The 25706-nt window shown below is 43.5% G+C and overlaps 1 protein-coding gene across 8 annotated transcripts in view; it reads left to right on the top strand.

Annotated features, from left to right (window-relative positions):
• The window catches only part of LOC114029642 (E1A-binding protein p400-like), a 122920-nt gene extending 97653 nt beyond the window's left edge, over nucleotides 1-25267 (top strand). For 4 of the 8 annotated variants that reach the window (XM_027844201.1, XM_027844202.1, XM_027844203.1 and 1 more), the window contains 19 exons: nucleotides 238-369; nucleotides 1061-1105; nucleotides 1203-1356; nucleotides 2011-2252; nucleotides 2402-2575; nucleotides 3575-3622; nucleotides 5023-5159; nucleotides 6519-6575; nucleotides 6665-6743; nucleotides 11693-11738; nucleotides 11837-11946; nucleotides 15862-16066; nucleotides 16519-16634; nucleotides 19307-19528; nucleotides 19999-20146; nucleotides 20574-20683; nucleotides 21321-21467; nucleotides 21890-21967; nucleotides 23085-25267. In XM_027844201.1, the coding sequence (XP_027700002.1) occupies nucleotides 238-369; nucleotides 1061-1105; nucleotides 1203-1356; nucleotides 2011-2252; nucleotides 2402-2575; nucleotides 3575-3622; nucleotides 5023-5159; nucleotides 6519-6575; nucleotides 6665-6743; nucleotides 11693-11738; nucleotides 11837-11946; nucleotides 15862-16066; nucleotides 16519-16634; nucleotides 19307-19528; nucleotides 19999-20146; nucleotides 20574-20683; nucleotides 21321-21467; nucleotides 21890-21967; nucleotides 23085-23357 (2523 nt within the window). In that variant the 3' untranslated portion in view covers nucleotides 23358-25267. Of the gene's footprint in view, nucleotides 1-237; nucleotides 370-1060; nucleotides 1106-1202; nucleotides 1357-2010; nucleotides 2253-2401; nucleotides 2576-3574; nucleotides 3623-5022; nucleotides 5160-6518; nucleotides 6576-6664; nucleotides 6744-7032; nucleotides 7279-11692; nucleotides 11739-11836; nucleotides 11947-12863; nucleotides 12937-13408; nucleotides 13438-15861; nucleotides 16067-16518; nucleotides 16635-19306; nucleotides 19529-19998; nucleotides 20147-20573; nucleotides 20684-21320; nucleotides 21468-21889; nucleotides 21968-23084 lie in introns of those variants that run through there. The other 4 variants (XM_027844204.1, XM_027844205.1, XM_027844206.1 and 1 more) reach the window with 4 other exon arrangements.
• Nucleotides 25268-25706: the final 439 nt, after the last annotated feature.

Genomic DNA, 25706 nt, shown 5'->3' with positions numbered 1-25706 from the left:
ATCCCTCTTCAGCTGTCTCTTTTTTAGAGTCATAGGCCAAGAGATCATGCCTTTTACTTTTCTAAACTTTCGAAATCTGCTTTCCTAAAGTCTAGGCTTTACATCTCACTGTGTCCCCAGGGTCTTCTCCTTTCCCCACTTGACTAGCAGGACTCAAATGACACGGTCACTTTCTACTAATGAATATTTAAAAAATCTAAAAATGTAAAACTTCCTTGTTGTTCAATTTTGAAATAGAGGAAATTGAAGAATGTGAAGAAAATTTGGGAACTCCATCATATGAGAGAATTGAAGGAAAAAGCAGAAAGCATGTTTCTAGAGGAGGAAGAGGAGTTATTGACTTACACGAGGGAAGATGCCTATAATAAGGTACCTATCCTTGCATAAATGCAGTGTATGATATCTTACATTATAGGACGATAAAATCTGCTACTGAAAAGTTTTCAGAGTTTAAGTCATCTAAGAGAGTAAGTTAACTGTGAGCCAGGGTTATTTATCTAGTGTGCATTGGGCAGGGCACTGGACAGGGACAGAACCCATTTTCCATGCTTTATGTTCTTGCTTTTGTAGGGGGACAAGCTTGTCTGTCTGTGAATCCCTTGAATACTTTTCCACATAAACTGCATTCACTTGTCTCTTACTGAAGGGACTTTTAGTGCAAAATGTAAGAACAAATCTCGAGAATCATTTTACTGTCCTGAGCCTTAGAAAAATAGCAGCTACACATAACCGTTTTATAAAGGAGCTTGCTGAAAAGAAATATTGCCTTAGAATGTGCCCTGAATTCTACAAGGTAAAAAACAAACTGAGCACGAAGGGCTCTTTTTGTTTTATTCTGAAAGGTGCCCTTTGCTTGAGAGGTTCCCAAGCCCTTGCTTTCTATCAGTAGTTGTGGCTTTCCACATTGTCAGATTTAGCTGTGCATAGAAAGCTTGCCTGGAATGGACTGTGATGTAGGAATCGCAAAATTGCCTAGTTGTTGGTGGCGATTTCTCCATTAGCAACGGACCACACATTGCCCATAACCATCTGACTCTAAGAAATTGTGTCTTTTACACAGGAATATGTTTATGAAGGTCCAGATGGACAAACCGAGATAATGCCAGTAAGTTAAACAGGCTTTCCTTTTGTATGTCTGAGAAGTACAGCCATGCGTGTGCACCGAGCAGCCGTGTCACCAGCATGGTTTCACTGTTTTGCAGCTTTGGACCCCTCCCACTCCCCCTCAGGACGACAATGACATTTACATCGATCCTGTCATGTGTCTAATGTATGAAGCTACACCCATTCAGGAGTCCAAGCTGCCACCAGTATACGTGAGGAAGGAGCACAGACGACCCAAAGCAGAGCCCTCTGGTAACAACACTTTCCATTGACAACTTAGTGATAGAAAGACACTTGTCTTCAGATTCAAAATCTTCTTTTATCCTCTTGGCTGTACAAAGTTTTCTGCCAGCCAGATTTCTTTCTTACCTTTTCTTATTCTGTGAAATATTGGCATGAGTTGTGGCTTTTTAGGGCCTTGGCACAGTCTGGCACCCAGAGTGGGTAGGATTGACTTGGTGCCCTACAGAGACCATTTTTGAGCCACAGCTACACAAACATAGTGAGCTAGACCTGAGGGGCCAGACAAGGGGTGCCACATCCCAGCTGGGATGCAGCTACCATGCAGACACACTGTAGAATATCAGGGTGCTCATTTATGCATTTGGACTTAATCTCTTTCATTGTCAGTGGACACACATAATTGTTTCAGCCCTGTGGGCTTTTGATGATCAGCTAGGCCCCTTTTCATTGTTGCTTTGGTCAAAGTTAATAGGGAAAAAAGTGACAGCGTAGTGTCTGTAAGATGTTGGAAAGCAGCAGCTATCTAAAGTGATAGTGGAACCCACATTTATGTGTGTCTAGATTGTATTTTACCGGAGCTCATTAGCTTGCTGGCCCTTCAATTTTTGCATTCCGTCTTCTTTGTGCTTGCCTTTACAAATGCCTCTCATACGGTCTCCTTAGCTGTCGGTCGGAAGAAGAAGCAGCGGCATGGGGAGGTCGTCATTCCTCCTCGATCCCTCTTTGACCGGGCCACTCCGGGGGTGTCTAAGATGCGCCGAGAGGGCAAAGAGCAGAGGAAGAACGCTCTGTTGAAGCAGCAGACTCAGTTTGCCAAACCTTCTCCAGCAGCGGTCAAACCAACAGCAGAGTGTGGGCAGGACAGCCCAGAGTGGCTCATTAGTGAAGACTGGGCATTGCTGCAGGTGAGGGACTTTCCAGACAGCAGTGGGCTTTCGATGGCCCTTTCTGCTTTTCTTTTTAAATTTGGGAAGATTTTCTAGTCTTGTGATTTGTGCTGGATATTTACATTTGAAATGTCATGTATAAAAAGGATGATTTTTTTCCCTTTTAGGCTGTAAAACAGCTGCTCGAGCTTCCTTTAAATCTTGCTATTGTGTCACCAGCACACACCCCTAATTGGGATCTTGTTAGCGATGTTGTTAATTCCTGCAGCCGAGTTTACCGCTCTCCCAAACAGTGCCGAAACCGCTATGAAAACGTCATCATTCCAAGGGAAGAAGGGAAGGTGAGCGGATTTTTGAATTGCTCACAAATCTAGGTGTGTCTCACAGTATTTCCCAAGTTTTTTGGGGACATTTTGTGCCAGTAGGAAAAGGCCCTCGACCAGGGACCCAGGAGATGGGGTTCTGAGTTCTGCTTCTGACCCTGATGAGCTTTGTGACCTTGGGCACGTGGCTGCCCTCATCTGTAATGCAGAGATAACATTTGCTTTACATGTGCTTATATGAAACTGCCTCATCCATGCCATAGCACTAGGCTAATGTGAGGTGAGTCCGTTGTGATTATTGTTAGGGGCTCTCCTGTCCTGAAAGAGGAAATGTGCTGCTTTTGATGCTATGTAAAACCTCTTTGTAGCCCTTTTTAGGGCTTTCTTTCAGGTGCTGTTTTTGGCAAGATGTTTTCATCTTTTCAGTCGATTATGTTCTGTTGCTCAATTCTTACAGAAACATTTAAATAACTAACCCTTTTCCTCTCTGGGGCTGGAAGAGCAACAGGAGTTGGTAATACGCTGGGGGTCCTAGTTCTGCTTCGGTGCTGTCATTTGGGAAGGGAATTGTGTTGTCAATGGATTCATGGAGGGCTGCGTATGGAATCAAGAACACCTGAGTGCAGATCCTACCCCAGAGACTTACTTAGCTACATAATCCTGGGCCAATCACGTCATCTTTTTCAATCTCAGTTTCCTCATTTGCAAATTGAGGATATAAATGCATCTGCTTCACAGGATAATTGTGACACTTAAATGGGACAATATTTGTAAAGTGTTTTGCAAACTTTAAAGTGATATATATGTGTTAGCTATTATTATATGGAAGAAAAACCCACCCATATACTATTTTGCAGAGTTGGCTATGAAGTAAAGTAGATTATGAAAAATATTCTCTAGTGTCTAAATTGTTTTTATGTCTTTTTCCACACTTGAGAAAACAAATTCCCTTTTATAAATAAGGCTCAGATGAAATTGAGTGCTTTTTGATATTAATTGATTTTTTCTATTTGACAGCTCCTGTTTGAAGCAAACCCGAAAAAGAAGGCCAAAAACATGTATAAGGTAGGTATTATCAGATGTTTTAAAAATAATTATTTGAGCTAATTGTGGAGTCATACTTGTACTGGTAAGGTATTACATTAAAAATAATTCTTGCATTGTATCCAGCCCATTGATATAAGAGCTATATTTGCCTAACAGGGACATATATGCTATATTTTATTCTCAGTGGAGTGTCTTCACTAACATTCTCAGCGGTCTTTCTGGGTGAATTTTGTGTATTTATATGTATGTGTGTCTGTCAGGGAATACTATTTTGATGTACCTGCTCTGGGCAGGGTCATATCCCAGGTGTTGAGGGAGCTGTGAAGCTAATTAAAATGTGAGTCCTGACTTACAGACAAGGCATACAGATAAAGAGATAATTAATCCATGGTTATCTGTCTGTCGGTCTGTCTATGTGCCAGATAGGCGTTATAGCCAGTGAAAATAATAGAGTTGAGGGGAGGGATGTGGGTGGGGATCATTTGGGAAGACTTCTTGGATCTCGTGGGACTTGATCTGATGCTGAAGGATGGGTGGCGATTATGTAGAGAGAAGGGTTAAAGGCATTTCCAGTAATGATGAGGCAGGAAGAAGGTGAGAAAAAACATCAAGGTAGAAATGCACAAGGAATGTTAAGAGCATGGTGAGAAGACCAGTCTGGTTTGAGCAAAAGTTGAATGTCAGGTAGGGATGGAAAGACAGGTCAGAGCCAGAATGGACAGGGCCTTGATGGCAGGGCTTAAGGAGTCTGGCCTTTGTTCTGTAAGCTGAGGACGGCAAATGGAGGCATTTGAACAGGAGCGGGGTGTCTGCAAAGCAGGGGCAGTTTGGGATGACTAACTTAGCAGAAGTGTATGGGATGGATTAGAGGAAAGAGACCTGGGAGATATATCGTAACCCCTCCATGTTCTTCAAGTATAAGTGCTAAGAGCTTATGAGAGATGATGGTGTTTGGGGAATGGATCTGTGCCTGAACTCTGCTATGGTAGTGATTTTCTCTGTTCATAGAACCTGAGGGTCTTATTTGTGCCTTGTAGTTTTTGCCCCATCACATTTAGATGCCCTAGGTAACAGTTGGGTCCTTCTTTGCAAGGATCAGTGCCATCTTTGCCATAAACAATGGTTGTCCTCATTTGGAAATGATATGTACTTGGGACCATCTGTTTCTGTGCCTTTGGGGATATTTTCAGATCTGGGCGATATCACAGCTCCAGGATGTGGCCATCCTAACTTAAGGACTCTGTTGACCCTAGAAGATTTGATTGTTTCCGTCTTCAGAGGAGAGTCTGCAAACTTTGTCTTGGGTTCAAGGGCCTTGCTGTATTGGGCCAAGAATTAGGGACACAGGCTATAGGACAAGTGAAACAGAATATGTTGGGGGATTATGGTTCACACCTTTCCCTTACACTCCTTTGTAGACCAAGAATAGTCGTCCACTTCGCACTAACCAGATCTATGCCCAAGATGAAGGTGCCACCCGCATGCAACTTTACATCAGTCACTTTGAGATGGCGAAAATGATTGCAGGAAAGAGAAGTCCCCTGAGTAAGCCCCTGTAAGTTATTTATGATTGTTCTCTTTTCATTTAATTAACGGTGTTTTTTGAGCTGAGTTGGCAGATGGGGACATTTGCAGGCACAAGGGCTTTCAAACCTTTCCATTAGGAATACCAGGGTGTGGGTGGGGATGTTTGAAGATATCAGGCAGATGTGTGTTTGTATGTGAGAGGTGTGTGTGTGTGTGTGTGTGTGTGTGTGTGTGTGTGTGTGTATGTGTACCTGAGGGATGGGAGAAGTGTAAGGGTATAGGGCTTCCAAACAGGTAAGAGGAATTGGTTTATGAGAGGAACTTCCTGTCGGGTTAATAGATGTGTTGTTGATTGAATCTGTTCCTAGACAAGATGATTAATGTAACTGTGTCCATGGGAGGGAAGGCTTTGGCAGAGTGCTGAAGGTCTCTGTCCTTAGCTCTGTTCTAGTCAGCATTTTTATCAATGTCTTAGATTGGGGAATTATAATCTTTTCTTCTCTGGGGCCTCTTTGGCAATCTGGTGAAGCCTGTGAACCCTTCTCAGAATGATTGTTCAAAAAAAATTCATAATTAAGGGAAATTTTAATTCAATTAAAGGTTAGTGAAAATAATGACATCATATTTTCCCATCTGAGTTCGCAGACCCCCTGAAATCTCTCCATGGACCCCTGAAGGGCTCTGAGGACCCCAAGTTAAGAACTCTGGGGTTAGATGAAGACATAGAGGATGTTCTTATTTCATCTGCAGTTGGCACACACAGTGTTGGAAAGGATATCTAATGCATTGGATCTAAATGCATTTGGGTCTAAAAGAATCTCAGAAATCGAGCATGATGCTAGCAAGATGAAGTTTAATGGGATGAATGTAAAATTATGCCTTTAGATTCAAAAAATAAATGGCACAAGTATAGAATTATAGATCTCTACCTTAAGCGCAGTTCATTTGAAAAAGACCTGGGGTTTTAGTTGCTCGGTATGAATCAGCAATATGATGTAGTTGCCAACAGGCTTTTTAGTTGTGGGCACAGTGTTTTAGGAAGGATTGTGACAAGCTGGAATAAATCTAGAGGATGCTGACCAGGACGGTGAGGAGATGTCATGACGATCGATTGAATGAACTAGACATATTTATCCTGGAGAACAGCTATTTTTTTTTTTGTTTTTTAATTTTTTTTTAGGCAATTGGGGTTAAGTAACTTGCCCAGGGTCACACAGCTAGTAAGTGTCAAGTGTTTGGTCTGAGGCTGGATTTGAACTCAGGTCCTCCTGACTTTAGGACCGGTGCTCTATCCTTTGTGCCACCTTGATGCCCCGAGAACAGCTATTGTTAACAATAACAACAGTAGCAGTACCCACCACAACAGTAATATTTGCTTGACTTTTAGGCTTGGAATGAATCCTTTCCAGAAGAATCCCAAACATGCATCAGTGTTTGCTGAAAGGTAGGGACCCAGAATTCATAACAGTTCTCAATTATAGGGAGCAGTTTTTCCTCTGAAATTTTTCTATAAATCTTTACTTCTCTTTCTAGTGGAATCAATTATGACAAGCCCCTGCCTCCAATTCAGGTTGCTTCCTTACGTGCCGAACGTATTGCTAAGGAGAAGAAGGTAAAGTAGCCACTAATGTGTCTCTTAACTGTTCATATTAACAGTCCATGTGTTGAACACTGAAGAAGAAATCCTTGTGTGGCATGATTCTGTAGTGAAGCACTTGCTGATGCTTCCGGCCCTCCTGGAAACATCATTGGACTTCTTCTGTAGATTTTTCCTTTCCTACATGAAAAGATTGATTTCTGTACCAGGGATATCCCAATGTGCTGTAATATAGCATACTTGAGTACAGATGCTCCTGTTAGCTTTGTGGGAAATGGTGGTGTCTTTCCCCACTTGTTTCTAGGCTTTGGCTGAACAGCAGAGAGCCCAGCAGCAAACAGGAATGCAGCAGCAGCAGCAGCAGCAGCAGAGCAACCAGCAGCAAACCCAGCAAGCAGCTGGGCAGCACCAGCAGCAGCCTCAGGCTCCAGTGCAGCCCCAGCCCCAGCCCCAGCCCCAGCCCCAGCCCCAGCCCCAGCCCCAGGTGGTCCCGCAGCCCTCCGCTTTAGTGCAGCCTGCAGCAGCTACCGTAGCCAGCTCTGCAGTCTTGGTAAGAACTTAGGGAAAAGAAACTATCATTTTTCTAAATTTATATTTTAAGAAAAGTTCTTCATATGTGTCCCTTCTTTTATTTGGTTGTTTGTGATACCCAGTGCCGTGTATATTGAGGAACCTGTTAAAGCGACATTGTTCAGATCCCCTGAAATAGCCGTATGACCGAACAGTACTTTTGGGCACTTGAGGTCGGGGGGAGGGGGAGAGGGAGAGAAAGAGACAGAGAGAGAGAGACAGAGAGAGAGAGAGAGAGAGAGAGAGAGAGAGGGCCAGAGAGAGAGAGAGAGAGAGTGCCATAAATGCATAAATGACAAGGATTAGGTTTCACTTGAATTCACCAAGTCTTGGTTAAGTGACATTATGCGAATAACCAAGAATAAAAATGAGTAAACTTTAAAGTTTAAGACTATATTTTTGTGGATAATTACTAATTACAATTCAAGTAAAATCACTGAATCAAAGAATCACAGAATTCCCAAGTCTAGTGACCCAAAGGGAACTCATTGGCATTTAATTCCATCTACAACTTAGCTGAGAAGCAGTCAACCCAGCCTTTGCTTGGAGACCTCTTGTGAGGAAGAGCCCATTGCCTTTGGAGAGAGCCCAGGGCACTTTGGGGGCCTCTGATTGTTAGGAAGTTTTCCCCTTTTTTCAAACCTCTAAAAGCATCTTTGCTATTTCTGCCTATTATTTCTAGTTTTCCCCCCCAAGACACAGCAAAACAAACTTGATTCCCCTTAAGTACATGAAGACAGTGACCATATCCTTCCTAAGTCTTCTGTGCTCCATGCTGAGCATCCCCAGATCCTCCAACCTGTCCTCATATGTCATGATGGCCCACATCTACCAACTGTTCCTGTCAACCATAGGTGTCAAACTCGATCAGAAAGGAGGACCACTGAAGCACATGAAGATTCCTGTGGGCTGCATGTTGACTTAGAAAATCACACATTCACGTTATCTATGTTCTATTTATTTTGTTAAATATTTCCCAGTTATATTTTGGTAGTGTTGTGGGCTGCATGAGGCCCACAGGCCTCTGTGTAGACATGGCAAAGTCAGCATGTTCAAAACTGAACTCTTTCTCTTTACCCCCAAACTCAGCCTTCTCTGAACCTTTAATTTGTGTTGAGAGCACCACCTTGCTCCTGTCTCAGGCTTGTTGTTATTCTCAGCTCCTCTGTCTCATTTATCTCACACATCCAGTTAGCTGCCCAATCTTGTTAAATCTCCACAATATCTCTTGTGTCTGTCCCTTTCTTTCTCCTCCCATGGCCACCACCAGCTCAGGCTCTCCTCTCCTCTCCTCTCCCTGGGCCAGTGCAGTGGTCTCCTAATTGATCTCCCTGCCTCAGGATTTTCCCCTCTCCAATCCACCCTGCACACAGCTGCCACACTGATTTCCTGAAATGCAGACCTGGCCATAGCACTCTCTTACTCCACGAACTGTGTCCTCCCATTATCTCGAGGATCAAATATGAACTTCTCCATTTGACAAAGAATTCACGGCCAACTCGCCTTTTCAGTCGTCTTCCACATACGCTCTGATCCCGCCAACAACAGGCCTTCTTGCTGTTGGTGATCCGTGGCAGGACATCTCAGGCCTTTACACTTTGTCCTGGCTGTCCTCCAGGCCTAGAGTGTCCTCCCTCCTTGTGTCCATTTTTCAGAAGCCCTACTTGCCTTTAAGGCTCAAGGCCTTTCTGTCTGGGGCCTCCTTAGACCTCAATGACTGTTTGCACCTTCCCCAGTTGACCAAATTACCTCTCACCTATTTTGTACATATGTATCCATGGACATGTTGTCTCCTTCAGCTAGAATGAAAGCTCCTTGAGGGGCGGGAACTGTTTTCACTTTTGTCTTTGTATCCTCAGAACCTAGCACAGCATCTGGGACATATTAGAGGTTTAGTATCATCAGTTATTCAACAAGACTTTATTTGAATACTTACTATGTTCCCAGCACTATGCCCACTGTGGGAATGTGGAGAAAGGGAAAAACACTGTCCTTGTCCTTAAGGAGAGAGATGGCATATAAATAACCAGATACAGGCCAGATATATTCAGTGTAAGTGGGAGATAATCTCAGAGGGAAGGCATTAGCAGGGAGGGGAGAGAGGAAGGAGGCTTTTGTAGAAGAGGGAAGTGGGATTTGGGTCAAGTCTTGAAGGAAGCTAGGGGAACCAGGACACAGACAAAGAGTGTTCTGGGCATTGGGGACAGCCAGGCAAAGGGCACAGAGTCAGGAGAAGGTACTTGTGAGTTGAATGATGATCTTCACCAATCTGGTCACCGTCTTCTGAAGGCTCACCTGCTTATCATTGCCCTTTCTAAAGTGTTACACCCAGAACTAAACATAATATTTCAGATATGGTCAGGCTGCGCCAAGAGTAGCAGCCATAGTACTCGGTTGACTCCGATTAAGCTGAGTCTCCCTCCTATGCCTGCCGGAAACTTTGAATTGGATGTTCTGTGGGCACCTCAGACTTAAAATCTCCAAAATAGAATTCTTTATCTTGGCCCTAACCCCACTCCCCCCTGAGCTTCTCTGTTACTGTTAGAGGCCAGCGTCCTTCCAGTTACCTGGGTTTGCAGCTCAGGGCCCTTCTCTACTCCTCACTCTCACCCCACATAGCCAATCAGTTGTCAAATTGCATCATATCTATTTCCCCAACTTCCATCTCTCACTCACAGCCCTGTTTCTCCATTCACATGGCCACCACCTAGTTCAGGCTCTCATCTTCTCCCTCCTGGACTGTAGCAGTAACTGTCCACTTGGTTTCATTGCCTTCTAACCTCACTTAACACAGATGTCAAAGTGAGTTTCCTAAAGTACCGGTCTGACCCATTAGCCCCGCCCTCTCCCCTTCCCTTCTCATGCCCTGGTGCTCTGAGCTGGCAGTGCCTTCCCTTCCAAGACTACTTTGCATTTCTCTCTCTGTGTATGTATGTATCCATATAGCCACACATCCACATATACACAGTATACATACACAGTGTACATATATGTGCAAGTAAATACATATGTATGAAATACATACATATATATATATATATCCATACATATGCACACATATATATTTTGTTATTTCCTCTCCAGTTGAAAGATTATTCTCCTTGGCAAAAGTAGCAGAAGCCAAAGTCGAGTCAGGCCTTCTCTCTGCAGTCTGTCATCCTCTTCCTCCTCTCTCCCCTGAGTGGTGGCCCCATCTCTGCCTTTTGTGATAATCCCTCTTCTCCAGTATGGCTTGGAAAAAAGATTTCTGTTGTCCTTAACTTCCCTAGGTGACTCTGGCCCAATCTGAGCCTTGGGGCTTCTGGTCCTGTTCCTGGATCTCACCAGGGGTTTGTTGTCATTCTCTGACTTGCCCTCTTGCTTTCATCTTTTATATGTGTTAGAGAATCCAGGTTGGTCCCTGAGTTCCCTGGGTATCTGTATAAATTTCCTCAGAGAAGAGACTTTCCCTCCTCATGAGAATTGCTTCTCTGTGTCTTCAGAATTCCATTCTTTTGGGCTTCCCTTCTTTTCTGGGCTGACTTAGCCTGTAGAATTTTAGTCTTAGCTAGAGTCAGTATTACTGCAAAATGACTGAACAACAACAACAACACTTTCCTTCGGCATTTTGAAGTGTGCTCTCCCAAAATTAAAGGTGCATGTGCAACTATTCCTCTTCTTCTGTATTACAAATTATATGTTGCAGTAGTCACTGTCCTACAAAGCTGCCACCACTCCCTCCTCAGGAACCAGTTCCTCCTTGTTGATGACACTTCTCTCTGTCCATCTTTCCCTCTTTCTGAAGGACGAAATTAGCATTAATCCCAGAATCACTGATTTATCATTGAAAAGGACCTCAATGACTAACTAGTCATAGATCGTCTAGTGCCTGAGAAGGATGCCCCGATGGCAGTTAGTAAGTGGAGGCTCCCATTTGGCTCCCATACACCAAGCAGAACAAAGCAGGCCAAGAATTTGTTAGCATGGTTGCTTTTGGTAGAGAAAGAGCTCTTGTATATACACGTCTAGGTAAGTGAAGGCTCTCGTTCCTGCTCTCTCATGTCCACATGCTGGTTTGTAATCACTTCCCCTGTAGTCCTCATCTCCTTCCTCATTTTGTCCAGGGGTCGCCGGTGTCTGTCGATGATAATATCACTCCTGTTTGTGCCTTGCCCACGGCTGCTTGGTTCCACTGTGTCTGTGAACCAAGCAGAAGCGAGCAGAAAGGGCATGTGACTTGTTCAAGGTCATAAGTCTAGCCACCAGGGGCAGAGCTGGAGCTCCAGCCCAGGTTTTCCAACTCCCAAATCCATCACTGTTTCCACTCCAAATTAGCTCAGAAAAATACAATGTCCTCTACACAATGTTGGATATTATTTTAGCTTATACTGTGACTTAAACTGTCTTTTCAACAGGCTGGAACAATCAAACCTGCAGTCACAGGTACAAGTGTCCAGACGGGTAAGAGCTTTTTGTAACAGCATTTTATGGTTTGTAAAGAAAACCATCAAAAGCCTTTTACTTTATTACATTTTCTCTGGTTTTTGGTTTGTTTTCAGCTACCGTGAATGGAAATGTCATCGTGAATACAGTTGCTGGCGTCCCAGCAGCTACATTCCAGCCCATCAATAAGCGTCTTGCCTCACCAGTTATGCCTGGACCACTGGCAGTAAGTAATGGCTTGTACTCCCTCCTGCCCACTGCACAGGTCCAATTTTCTTAGAGTGTTATTGGCTGTGGTATAATTAATCCAAACCACTCCCAAAGGACAAACCTAATCTTGTGACTAGGGTGTCTGCCTGGTCAAATTAGATGGTGTATGCAAAAAACTTTGTAAATATTAGCTCTTATCATGATTTTGTTAAGCATTCTAATGCTTTAATTCTTCATTTAATTTAATTTTAATTTAATTTAAGGCAGGATTTCATCAGTGTGGGTGCTTATTCTGCCCCTGTAGATAAAAAGCCTTTCATGCCTCATTGCATGATTTCTTGAAATTCTTTAGCCAAAACCCATCATAACGAGTTAGTCAACTCCAAGGTGATGGATGTGCCTCTGCAAACTTAACCTGGTCTAAAATGAGGGGTGTGACCTAGATGACTCTGAAGGTTTCTTCCTGCTCTAAATCCATGACCCTGTGATCCCAAACAAATGGCACATGGTCTGGCCTCTACTGGAAGCCTTTCTACCTTCATGGGACCTGCCAGAACTTGAACTTGCTGACAGCCTTGGGGGAACCTGGGTTGCCTCCACAGCATGATGAAGCACTGGAGGAAAACTTTAATGGATATTTATAAGAGCATCCACACCCCATCTGTCTATAGTGCTTCAAGGCTCACAAAGTGCTTTGGTCCTAACAACCTTGTGAGTGCAAGTTTGCCCCGTTTTACAGATGAGAAACTGAGGATTGCAGTGATGAAGTGACTTACTTGTCTGGGGTTACAGATTGCCTTTCTTTATTATTTCTCTTTTTTGAGGGGAGAGGGGTAATTTATTTAGTTACAATTGTATTTAGCTCTCTTGTACTTTTGTTGTCTGAAGTGTTTGCAAAGCAAATCATCTGTTCAAATCTGGTTTTCTTTGTAGGAATGCCTCAAATTTCTCTTTTGAAATTGAATGTCCATCTTTTTTCATTGATGATTAGGCTCAGGTTTGCAAGGTATGTCACCATAGGTTGTATCTTGAATTCCTTTGCTCTTTGGAACACATTATTCTGTTCCCTCTTACGGTTTTTGGTGGGTACAGAATCGTCCTGGGTTATTCCATTTTCTTTTCTTTTTCAATTGAAGGTCTTTCTCCTGATCACTTGCAGAATTTATTGTTTGTCATTGAAATTAATTAAATTTAACTACTATATGTCTTGGAGTTTGCAGCCTAGGATTTTCTTCTTTATCTTCCGGAGATGCTCTCTGGATTCTTTCAATTGGCACTTTGTTTCTGTGATCAGAAGTTCTGGGCTATTTTCTTGCATTAGTTTATGTATTGGGGTGTTCAAGTGTTTGACATTTATTCTTCTGGGAGATTTATAATCCTTAAGTTGTCTCTATACATCCTCTCTTTGAGGTCAATATGTGCTCCTTTGCATAGAGAGTAGGTCTCCTTTTAAAATTATTGCTTTTTGCTTTTCTGAGGTAGCTCAGGTGGTACAGTGGATAGAGCACTGGATAGAGTGAACCAGAATTCAAATGTGACCTCAGACACTTACTAGCTGTGTGACCATGGGTAAGTCACTTAGCTGCTGTTTGCCACAGTTTCCCCATTTGTAAAATGGGGATAATGCCTACCTAATAATACCTACCTCACAGGGTTGTTGTGAGGATCAAATGAGATTATGTTTGTAAAGTGCTAAGCAAAGTCAAGCAAAATGTGAATCCACAGTAGCCATATCCAAAAATGTACGTTTTGGTACTTTCTGTCCATGACGTCTCCATCAGGAAGTGGGTAATGTGCTTCATCCTACATTCTCTGGAGGCGTGGCCAGTCACTGCCTTGATAAGAGTTTTGAAGTCTTTCAGAGTTGTTTTTCTTTACAGTGTTACTGTCCTTGTATAAATTACTCTCCTGGTTCTGCTCACTACACTGTGTGCCAGTTCATACTACTCAGAATTCTCTGAAATCGTCTTTTATAATTTCTCATGGCAAAATCATATTCCATTGCATTCATATAACATATTTTGTTGGCCATTCTCCACCTGTCTAAGAGGTGATCTAAGGTACCCTCTTAGATGACTAGTTCTTTCATTCCCCCTGCCCCCACTTTTGACCCTTACTTCAGGGTCAGGAAGCTAGTTTTGCTTGTGTGTATGTGTTGTGTTCAACATTCCTCTGTCCGTTTCAGATGTGAGGTAGTTCATCTCATGCCCACTGCTCCACCCCTTTTTCCTTGTTTGTGTACTCATCTCATGCTTTCCAGTTATGAGAAATCAAACAATTCCTTCCACTTACTCAAATAAATTTCCTTTCTGGGTTTCTTTGTCTTTTTGTGTTTGTATTTCAGTGGTCCTACTCAGGTTTTGTTGTTTTGGTTTTTTTTAATCAGAAATGTTTGAAAGTTCTTTATTTCACTAGAGATCCATTTTCTTTCCTTTTAGAAATATACCCAGCTCTGCTGGGCAAGTTAGTCTGGGCTGTATAGGCCTAGATCCTCTCTCTGCCTTTTGAAATATTGTATTCCCAAATCTCTTTCTTGTTTCTTAATAGAAGGTACCAGGTCTTAAATCATCCTGACTTGATTGGTAGTTGAACTGCTTCTGATTATATGTTTGCAGTATTTTTCTTTGACTTGGGAATTTGGCTGGATTTTGGCTATAGTATTCCTGGGATTTTTACTTTGGGGGTTCCTATCAGGAAGAGATTGGTAGATTATTTCTACTTCTACCCTCTGGTAGCTCTAGACTGTTTTGATTTATGATATCTTGCAATATTGAGTCTGGACTTTTTTTTTTTTTTTGGTTAAACCATGATTTTTTTTTTTTCAGGGAGTCCAGTGGTTCTTAAATTATCTCTCCTCTTCCAGGTCCATGTTTTTGATATTAGATATTTTATATTTTCTTGTATTTTTTCAATCTTTTAATCTTATTGCAATGTTTCTTGCTTTCTCATGGAGTCATTGATTTCCATTTGGTTTATTTTAGTTTTCAGAGATTCCTCTTCCTTGATAAGATTTACCACTTTCTCTTCTAAGCTACTTATTGTCTTTCCAGTTCTTTCCTCAGAAGCTTTTATTTCACTTTTGAAAAATCTCTTGCTTAATTTCTCCTAAGTACTTATGTAGTCTTTGTGGAAAAAATCCATTTTTCCTCTGAGTCTCTCCTGGTAGTTATTCTGAAGTTAATCTCTCCTTTTCCTGGATCTCTAGATTTGCAGTTTAATTGTCAATAATTGGCAGGTGTTTTCTTTGATTGACTCAACTCCGCAGCTGTAGTTCCTGGACTGAGGATTTGTGGTAGAACCAGGCTCTTTTCCCAGCATGGTCTTGCCCTGCATCCCCTGGATTCTTGTGCTGACCTCCACTTCCCAGAGTCTGATTCCCTGGGATCTTTCAGGGCCAGAGCACTGGATCTTCAGGGCCCTCTTTGGCATCTCAGGACAGTGTTCAGGATGTCTGACCCCTGGGTTTCAGACCCTGCCTTTCTGGATTCGAGTACCGCAGTGCCAGGCTGTCCACTGTGCTGCTGCCTGCTGCTCCCTCCCTGGGGCTCCCAAGGACCGCGCCCCAGGGTTTTCTGACTATTCTGGGGCTTGTTTAGGGCAATCCTGTGCGCTTGCAGTGGACTTGCAGGCTACATATCTCATCTCCAGACATGCTGGACTTGTAGGCAAATTTTTTGCGTAGCTCTGGGTGGAAGAGATCACTTACTATAGTTTCTCATTTGGTTTCTTGATCATTTTTCAGTCTGGTGTGAACTGAGTGGTCTGCTTACCATTCAGGCAGCCATCAGTGGCAGAAAGCCCCCATACTCCCACAGTTAAGCATTAACTATTCAGAGCAAACTGAGAGGCATTGACTTTTTTAAAAGAATGTTTGGTTTATATTTGTACCCCTTTGAAGAAAAATTTACATTTGGTATTCTTTTTAAAAAAGGCTTCAGGAGGTGGCACTCCTGCTCCAGTGGTTCATAGCCAGCCTCGGCCAGCTGTCACACCTGCTGCTTCTGCTGAGCTCCTCTCTGCCGCATCCACTCAGGGGGTGAGAGCACTCACTCCTATCCCAGCATCCACTGTGGCCATGACCAGCCTGACCCCTGTGCAGGCTCAGACAAGGTCGTTAGTGACTCAGGTAACACAAGGTAACAACTGGGTTTTCTTACTCCTTTACTTGTAGAATAGATCTAAAAAGGGCTTGAAAAAATAGAAACGTTAACTTTGAACATGTAGAGTGACCACAGCTATTTATTAGCTGTGCAGATCATTTACTTTCATTGTGTCCGCAACAGAATATAGGACATGCATACTGGTTTCATTGCTGTATGTAAACGTATGATAAAGGGAAGCCAGGAAACCATCTTTTATCTGGAAATTATTTTTCTTTATCTTTAGCACATGTTTGTGTCTTCTAAACTACCTCAAAATTTCCAAACTTTTCCAAAGTTGAATCATCCTTCCTAGAGTAGAATCCTATCTATCATAAGCTAAGGTTTTACCTACAGATTCACTAATTTTATCACCCCTCAAAATATAGATTTGGGGGTTTCTTTTCTTTTCTTTTTTGGATTTGAGCACTTCTCTCTTTTCTTTGCAGGGACAGCCACAGGAGTTCAGCTTTCCAGCAAAACCATCACTCCTACCCACTTTCAGCTTCTTAGGCAGCAGCAGCAGCAGCAGCAGCAGCAGCAGCAGCAGCAAATAGCAACTCAGGTGTGGGTCCCAATATTTCAGGGCAAGTCATAGGCTGGTGCAGTTTCCAGGCCCAATAAAAACCGCAGGAAAGGTATCCTAGCTTAGAAAGTCCTTGTTGTCAGTAGAATGGCTTTAGTGATAAGAGGTCAAATGGGTATTAATGAGAACCCGTACTAGAATAGTGGTGGGAGTGGAAGGAGAGAGGATTGTATATCTGCTGTAAGAGATTTTAGGAGATAAAATGAACCCTTGGACTTCTGAACTGTTGGGGTAGAGAGGGAAGGGAGAGAGGATGGAAAGACAAGAAGGTTTCACACAAAATGAATGAACAAGCATTTGGAACAGAGCGCTTCCCTTGTTCCAAGCACTGGACTGAGGACTGGGGATAGAAACACAGAATGTCATTTTGGGGGAGACAATGCATATGGGGTTCAACTCAGGGCAGATGTAGAGGCTGGTGGTCCTCAGGATCTGGTAGAAGGGGGATAGCAAGATACAGGGTTCTTTCAGATGCACAGCATCAGGGGAGATGATGATGCCCAGGGGTCTGGAACATGGTGGTGGCAGAGCAGACAGTAAGGCTCAGTGGTTTTCCCTCTTACTGGAAAGGTTCTAACTACTGAGGCTTTGCTCATCCAGGTGTGTGAGTGGTGGCCATATCCTTCCTGTGGAGGGGAAGTGAGGTGGAGGAGCCCAATCTATAAATGCTGGGAAAGGTGAAGTGGGCAAAGAGTCAAGGGGCAGTGGTGGCTTTGTTGGGGTTAGTATCCCTACGGGAAAGAGAAAGGAGAAAGAGGCATTGGTCGGAAGGTCCGATGGGCAAGCTCTCTGTCTTGCTGGCACCTGTGGGATCTGGTGGTCTGGGGTAGAGGAGAATACTCACTGATGCCAGGCACTCATGGGGATCTGAGGTAACAGTAGGTAACAAGTGGATTTTCTTTATTCCTCTATCTGTACAAGGTATCTAAAGGGACTCAGAGAGTTATAAAGTGTCATACAGATAGCACTATTAATGTGTATTCTGTACACAGAATCTAAAGTTATTTATTTCTTAATGAAGTCAGAAGGAGGAACAAATTTGGGGGAATAGAGAATGAATCACTTATGGAGCGATCCTTAGTATGACTTTTTTTATTTTTATTTTTAAACTAACAGTCACTTGCTAACAGATTATTAAAAGACGGTGCTGTAAGCAAAAGCCCATCAACTTTTTGTTTGCTTCGCTTAGCTCTCCAGATGACCTTCATCTTCCCGTTATTTTTGTACTTCAAGAGTGCATAATTTCATCATTTAGGATGCTTCCTTCACTCCTGCAGATTTCAGTCCCATAATGACTTGGTAGAAGTTCTGTGTTTGTGTTGGGGTGGCAGAAATGCATCACTCTCTATGGCCAGCCTGGTAATGAGCTTCTCCCAACTTAATGAGGCTGGTCCTTGGATGATGGACATATAATCTGTCACTAGACCCATACTCGAAGACTTCAGATTGGTAGGACCCACAGAACATGCTCTCAGCTGGTGACACAACCTCAGAGGTGTCTTGGAGCAGCTTGTGCCAACTGATTGTTAAATTTTTAGTGTGAGCATTTACACTTTGGAAATCAGCAAATGCTACAAATCAGGGCTTGATTTATTGTTTTATTAATTGTGTAGACTTAACACAGTGATGGAAAAAATGTTAATAATGCAGATTAACCTTAGAAGTATGTTGTGAGTACATCCCCTTCACCTCCACGCCCCCCCCCGCAAAGAACTGGTTGTTAAACATTTACCAGTATATCCTTGGGAATAGTATCAGAGTGGAGGTCACTCAAGAAGCCCCGAGAAACCTTTCATGTTTATAAAGAATTATTTGGTGATAACATAGATAAAAATACTTGATAAAATTAAGTCAATATCAGGGAGCAGCTAGGTGGCGCAGTGGATAGAGCACTGGCCCTGGAGTCATGAGGACCTGAGTTCAAATCTGACCTTAGACACTTACTGGCTGTGTGACCTTGGGCAAGTCACTTAACCCCAATATCCCTCACCAAAAAACAAAAACAAATAAGTCAATATCACTCATTGATAAAAACAAAAATGATTAATGATAAATAAGTTTGCATAAAATGAAGAACTGCTGACATTTTAAGTGTGGCTGGGCTTGCAGTTGATTGAAGGTTTCCTGTACATTAAACAATTGATATACTAAACCATTAATTAGTCAAATCAAGTGTATTACCCAAATATTAAAAATTTCATGCCAGTAGGGAATGAATAGATTTGAAAGTCCATAATCAGTTAAAATGTTCATTTCCTATTTAGACTATTGCTGATTAAAGACACAGGCAGTCATTCTATATCCATGAATATCAGTTGCCTTATGATATTAAGACTAATGTACCTATAGCAATATAGTATCTTGTCTTAATGTCTCTATTCTTCATTATGTAAAAACATGTATGGTGTATTTTAATATACACACATATATATGTATAAATATATACAAACACACACACACACATATATACACACATATATATATACACACATACATACATACACACACACACATATGGAATTGTGGGTACAAGGATCAATTTATTGAATTCTCAGCCTGCCAAGTATTCATAAGGAACAACATGGGAGTTACATAAGTGTTGGCAACGCTCAGTAAAACAGAAGAAAATGAATGTTCTCGTCTCTCTGTAGGAACACCTGATCAAACTGCAGAAGCATAAACTGCAGCTCGCTTCCCAGCCCACGCCCCAGCAGCCGCCTCCGCCAGGACCACAGACAGCTCCAGCGCCTCCTCCACTGCCCCCTCTGCTGCCGCCTCCAGCACAGTCCCCCCAGCTCACTGCGGTCCAGACCCCCAGGCCTGGAGCCATACTGGCTGGCACCACCGTGGCCAACCTCCAAGTCACTCGCCTTGTGAGTTCTCCATCCCTCGTGTTCAGAGCAGCTTTTCAAGTAGACTGATTCTGGCCAAACTGGCCTTGTCTCTGGGCCTTTGTACTGGCCATTCCATGTGGCTGATGGCCTGACCCTTCGTCTCGGTGTCCCATCTGCAGATCAGGCCTTTGAACCCCCAATCACTAGTGCGCTCCCTCTCACACTACCTTGCATCTAGCTACTTTGCCTGTGGTTGTACTTAATTAACTTTACCTTTATGCTGCACATGTGTGATTATGTCCTTGTTATCTCTCTTGTCAGATCGTTTGCTCCCTGGGAGGAGGGGTTGTTTCAGTCTTTGGTCTTGTGTCCCCAGAAGCCAGCTCAGTGCCTGGCACGTTGTAGGAGCTTCAGAAATACTTGTTGATTGCTCGATTCCAATCTTTAAAGACTCGTGACAGATCCAAGGCACTGGGAAACTAACATAACCCCTGCTTTTTCCCGTGCAGACCCGTGTGGCCACTTCCCAGCTTCCGGCTCCAGGACAGCCTGCCCCTCCTGCCAAACCTCCTGGGGCGTCATCGCCGGCAGTCACAGCCCTCCCAGTGACCAGGACAGGAACTGGGGGGGCTCTCAGCCAGCCCCAGAAAGCCACAGGTGCTTGACCGGATCTTCAGGCATTTTGGTCGCTTAGCTTTAAGATGTGAAGGGACTCATTTCCACAATGTGTATCAGGCCAGTTAAAGCCCTTCAGTGTGGAGCTTGTTGGTTTTGTTTTTTCATCAGTGCAGGCCCTTCTTTGAATGTAGTCCACGGCCTGCTGAGCTTTTGCTCTCTTAAGAATGGGAGACAGAACCAAAGCATTTTCCTGTGAAAGGAGAGCTTGGGTTTAACCAATGGAAAGCTGTGGACTGCGGTGGGGAGGTGGGGGGAAGAGAGGAAGGCCTGTTCGCTTTCCTGTTCAGTCGTTGGTTTCAACTCCCATTTTCTGAACAAATGAGCAAAATGCTAGAGAAAATCCACCTCCTGTAATACGGACTGGCATTCTTGCATGCTAAGTGCCATTGTTGTTTTTCTTATATAGGACCAACAGCAGTTGCTCAGCCATTGCATGTCCAACAACTTCTGAAACTCAAAAACCACCAGCAACAGAAAGTCATTCAGCCTCAGAGTCAAGCGACTGTCCAGCAGAAGGTAGAGTTATTCTCTGAGCCCCTTAATGGGTACGGGTATGGGCTTCTCTTGACATACTATAGAGGCTGTGAATTTTACTGCATTATGGGAAGTTTGTACCATTCCCAGGAAAACCTGCAGGGTTCTTTTGGGCCCCTCCAGGATCTCTCTCTCTTTCTCCAAGCTCTCTCCCTCCCTCCCTTCTTTCACCCTCTCCTCTCTCTTCTTTCCCTCCCTCCCCCTCAAGATCCCCCTTCTCTTTCTTCCTCTCTCTCCCCACTCCTCTCCCTTTTCTCTGCCTCTCCTCTCTCCTTTTCTCTCTTCTTCTTTCTTCTCTTTCTCTCCCTTTTCTTTTTTCACCCCACCCCCTCCCTCCCTCTGTCTTTCCCACCTTTTCTTTTGTGGATATTAACACACTTGTAGAGTCAGAGTTTAAATAATTCTCATTGATATTTGTCATATTTTCTGACTTTTACTTTTTCTTTCTGAATCAAGTCCTTAATTTAGAAATATAGATTTGACATTATTTTGAGCAGATTCCCTGGCCTAAAATTATAATCTACATTATAATGTGTGTGTGTGTGTGTATATGTAATATATAATGCTACGTTACGTATTTCCCAGAACCTCCTCTGCAGACAACTGTTTTGTTCTCTAGATCAGTGCACAGCAAGTCACTGTCCAGGCCCAGCAGCAGAAAGTGGCTTATGCTCCTCAGCCCAGCATTAAAACTCAGTTCCTGACGACCCCTCTGTCCCAGACCCCAAAGCCCACAGGAGCCCAGCAAGTGCCAGCCCCATTACAGGTACGGCAGTGGTGTCACTGTACCCCGAAGGTCTCAAAGGTAATGCCCCCAAAGGACAGTCAGGCCAGTGTGCCATCAAGGTGCAAACTGTGCCTCTGGGAATGACCTTGCCCTGCTCTTCTTTACTCCTGCTGTGTCAGTCACAGGGAATTAAGGACTCCTCCTATCCCCTGGCCTTGAGATCTGGGGCTCAGGAATGGAGACAAGAGAAGGTTCAGAGGCCGTAGCAGAGGGGATGGGGCTGTAAGGAAGTACTCCATCACTGTAGGCCTTTTAAGTGCAGGCCGGATGGCCCCTTGTTAGGGACATCTAGGGGGAATTCCCCCTCAGGCATAGGGTAGTCTCATTGGCCTCTGAAGCCCCTTCTTACTTTGAAATTCCAATTCCCTTATTGTATTAACCTGCCCTCATACTTCTTTAAGGTGGCAAAGATTCCTCAAGTTGTTCAGCAACAAACTACAGTGACCAATATTCAACAGATGGTCTCTGTTTCCCAGCAGGTAAGTTTCAGAAATTACTGAAAGTACCTGACTACTGTCTTTGTCTACAATGTTCATTCCATTACCAAAACGCAGTCCATATTCTAGTTGTCTTGGTCACTGTGCTGTTCCACACTGTTTCCCTCCTAGCCTTCCCACTTCCCACTTCTCGCCTCTCTGGTGGAGTGCTGGCTCCGTTCTCCCACTCTTGGGTCTGTTTCCTCCATGCTGCTCCCTTCTCTGGGAATAGTCTCCCCTTTGCCATCTGGCAAACTACTTCTCTCTCCCTTATTCAAACCTCTCCTCAAAATTTCTTCGGGGGAGGCTTTCCTAGGCCACCATAGACTCTCAGAAGATGGTCAGTGATGGGGACTCTGAACTGCTGGACCCTTTCCTCTTTCCGTTTGTTTTCCCACTGGACTCCACTTGTTTTGTCTTCTGTCTCTGTTATCTTTTTGTTGTAGACTGGAAGTCCTTGGGGCAGGAGTCATGGCTTTTATTGTCCAGCACCTAGCATAGTATTGACAGTCAATAAATGTTAAGTAATAATCCAGTGCTGTGTTTTGCTGCCATCTGTTAAAGGTAATAAGTCTGAAGGCACAAATGCTAGAACTTTGAGGTCAGCTGGCCAGATTTCTTTTTAAGATGCTGTTTTTTTGTGTAGGCTGTGTCTTAAGTGGTGAAGAACCCTAGACTGAGTCTGTTTTCAGTAGTCTTGACAAATGAATCAGATCTATTCAACTGTGTAGCAGTGAGTCATTCAGATCCAAAAATAAATTCAGTAGTAGATAGGCACAGTCTTAATTTGTTTTGGGAATGCTAGGCATTTCAGCTTGAGCTAAGCTCAAGCACCTAATTATTTGGGGGGGGTTCAGTGGGGAGACGCAGACAATGGCAGTCAGTGTTGGTGCCCAGTTTCTTAGTGTGTCCTCATCCTCCTTTTTTTTTTGTTCTTTTTTTTTTCATCCTCTTCACTATTGGTAAACAGTACCTAAGTATGAGGGCTAGTAAATGGGATTTTACCTCAGTGAGCTTGACTAGGCTGTTTGCTCCCAGAGGGAGCAAATGAACTCTGGGCCCAAGCCTTTTAATGTGGAACCATCTACTTGTCCTTTGTCCCGTCCCCTTGAATCTTTAGGTTCAGCCTCAACCACAAACTGTGACTATGTCCCAGACGGCGGCCGGCCCACACCAAGTACAAGTGCTTCCTGCAACAACAGTGACTCCCCAGGCAGTTCAGCAGAAACTTATCCATCACCAAGTCGTGACCCCTGCCACGCCACAGCTGCAGGTCCCAGGGGGACCGAACCCTGGACAGGTTCCCCCGGCCTCCGAAGGGCCAAGTCAGCAATGCAAAGGGCAGATGCGGATGTCAGCGGTCAGATTAAAGGCCCTGCCCAAATCCAGCTGAAGGGGTGCCTGCATACAGCCAGCCAGAGGGAATTTGGAAACGCCATTATAAAGCACCTTTTAAAAGTGACATTTTAATCTATAACTGTATGCAATTGGCGACTTCTTCAAAGATGACTCTTATTCTTATTGGACCATCATTTCTAAAGTATTGATGCAAACTAGATAAAGAATGTCAGCTTTCTGTTCTTTTCCAGACCTTGTCAGAAACATTTTCCATCCTCTCAAAGTGGATGGTCTACCATGGCAGCCCCTGATATTATAGGCCACTCTGTTCAGAAGTAGGATGGACTGGCCTGGGCTGCAAGCTTTCTGGGTGAAACTGGCCCCCCTCCCCTTCCACAAGCAGTCCTGCCTAGAACAAGTCTGGGTGTAATGTGGTCCTTTAAATCTGTAGTCCTTCAGTGTGACCATCTGCGCCTAGCACTGCTTTGCACATTAGTAGGTGCCTAATAAATGTTTGTTCAATTGAATCTGGATGTATAGTTAAGATTTTAACAAAAGTTCATCTTCCATTCTTGTAATTCTTTTGAACTGTTAGTTCTGTGTACATTTCCTGAAGCTGTGTGTATGTGTGCGTGTGTGTGTGTGTGTATGTGTGCGTGTTTGCTTTCATTCTTCACTTTGTGATAATGGTTATTCTTGGAACGTAATGAGTGTGTTGATCTAGTTCTATGTATAGTAAAAACTGTAACCTTTTTGTAAAAGGAGTATTCACTTTGTATCTTGGAGAATTTCCTATTTGTCTAGTTTGATACTTCCAGTTTGGGAGAGTTTTTAACCGCTGGGGTTTAATTTAGGTTTCATTTGCTTTTGTGATGTTTCTGTGTTCAGTATAAAATCTATTCAGCCTTCAGCTGGGGAAGAGAGAAGAGTAAACAAAACCCAAGATTAATTCTGAATTGTGCAAAGAGTATGCTTTTATATGATTATTTTACTAAAGTGGATAAGAATAACGAATGTATATTCAGGTAGACGTTTGGAGGATGAGGTCACAGTCCAAGACTATCCTAAAGGAGCCTGCCTCATTTTTAAAGAAATGATACCATACAATATAGGGTCCTAAGACTTCTCCACATATGAACCTTCTGCAAATAAAGCTCGCTTGTGGAAGAGGCCCAAAGAGCTCCTCTTAAATTGGTCCTGCCTTTTGGTTTGACTGTGGCACATGTGACAGCAACAAGGATTTGTTCCATTACGTTTCATAAAGTGCATTTTTTCCCCTGCAATATGGGATTATTTGATGTTTTGGTGGTGGTTTAATTAAAAATAAAAGCATTTTTACTTTATGAAACACCTTTAAAGACATGACAGCATTATTGGGATTAGGTGAAATGTCATGGCAATGCAAGAGACAGGGCTTCTGAGATTCAAGTAGGAAATACCATGTCCAGTGGTTCTGGTCTAGGTCCAAACTGTTAGGTCTTCTGGGCATAGGAATGTTTTCTGGGCTGTGTCCCTTCTCTGGGTCACTCAGGTCAAACATTTTCCTGACTGTGAAACCACTCTTTGGTACCCATTTATCTTTCAGGACTTTCTAGATGGGCAGGCAGTGGGTAGGCTCAAGGTGCCATCTGAGTTGGTGAAACTTGGCAACAAAAGGAAGAAACATTTTGCATCCCTGGCATACTGCTGCCCGTTTCAGAATCATGCCAAGTTAGCTTGTTTACCGTTTGGAACATTCAGCTCTGTGTCCCGCACAAATACCGCACGGTCTGCCGCAAAGACGGAAACACCATTCTTAACTTGAAAAAAAAAATCTCTCTCCCCCAGTGGTCAGCTGGTACTAGGAAGGCAGGGCCAAGTATGAATTACTGATGAATGTGGGCGATTGTACTTGCTTTGTGGGGCTGTATGGAATTGTGATGTATCCTACCAAACAGAGAGTGTAATAAAGTGTACATTTTGATAGTTGGTGGCATTCTTTCCAGTTTAATATGGTGTGCAGGGGAAAATCTGTAATTTTTAGAAACTGATGATGAATAAACAGCCTGGAGGCACCCTGGGATTCACAAAGTTTGCCTCCCCCTCATCCTGCAGCTCCTTGCACATGACAGGCACTTACTGACGTGGGTTGAGAGTTGACTCGAACCCAGCCTGATCGCCTTAATCGTCCCATAGGATGGACGTGGTTTCCATTTCTGAAGTCCCTTGACCTTGTCTCTGTGACGGTCCTGACCACCTCCGTGATCTCTGGCCCCCAGCTGCGCTGGTATCTGAAGTTTAGGTGTTCAGGCCATATGCCACCGCTTGGCCAGGAGGATGTCCCCTCCTCTGCATTCATCCAGAACCACCCTGGACGTATCCCATTTTCTCACTTCACTTGAGATCGGTACTCAGTACTTGTTTC

Source organism: Vombatus ursinus, unplaced genomic scaffold, assembly GCF_900497805.2.
Source record: "Vombatus ursinus unplaced genomic scaffold, bare-nosed wombat genome assembly UNPS02014935.1, whole genome shotgun sequence".
In the NCBI taxonomy this organism is placed as follows: domain Eukaryota; kingdom Metazoa; phylum Chordata; class Mammalia; order Diprotodontia; family Vombatidae; genus Vombatus; species Vombatus ursinus.
This window is presented reverse-complemented; position numbering and strand designations above follow the sequence as displayed.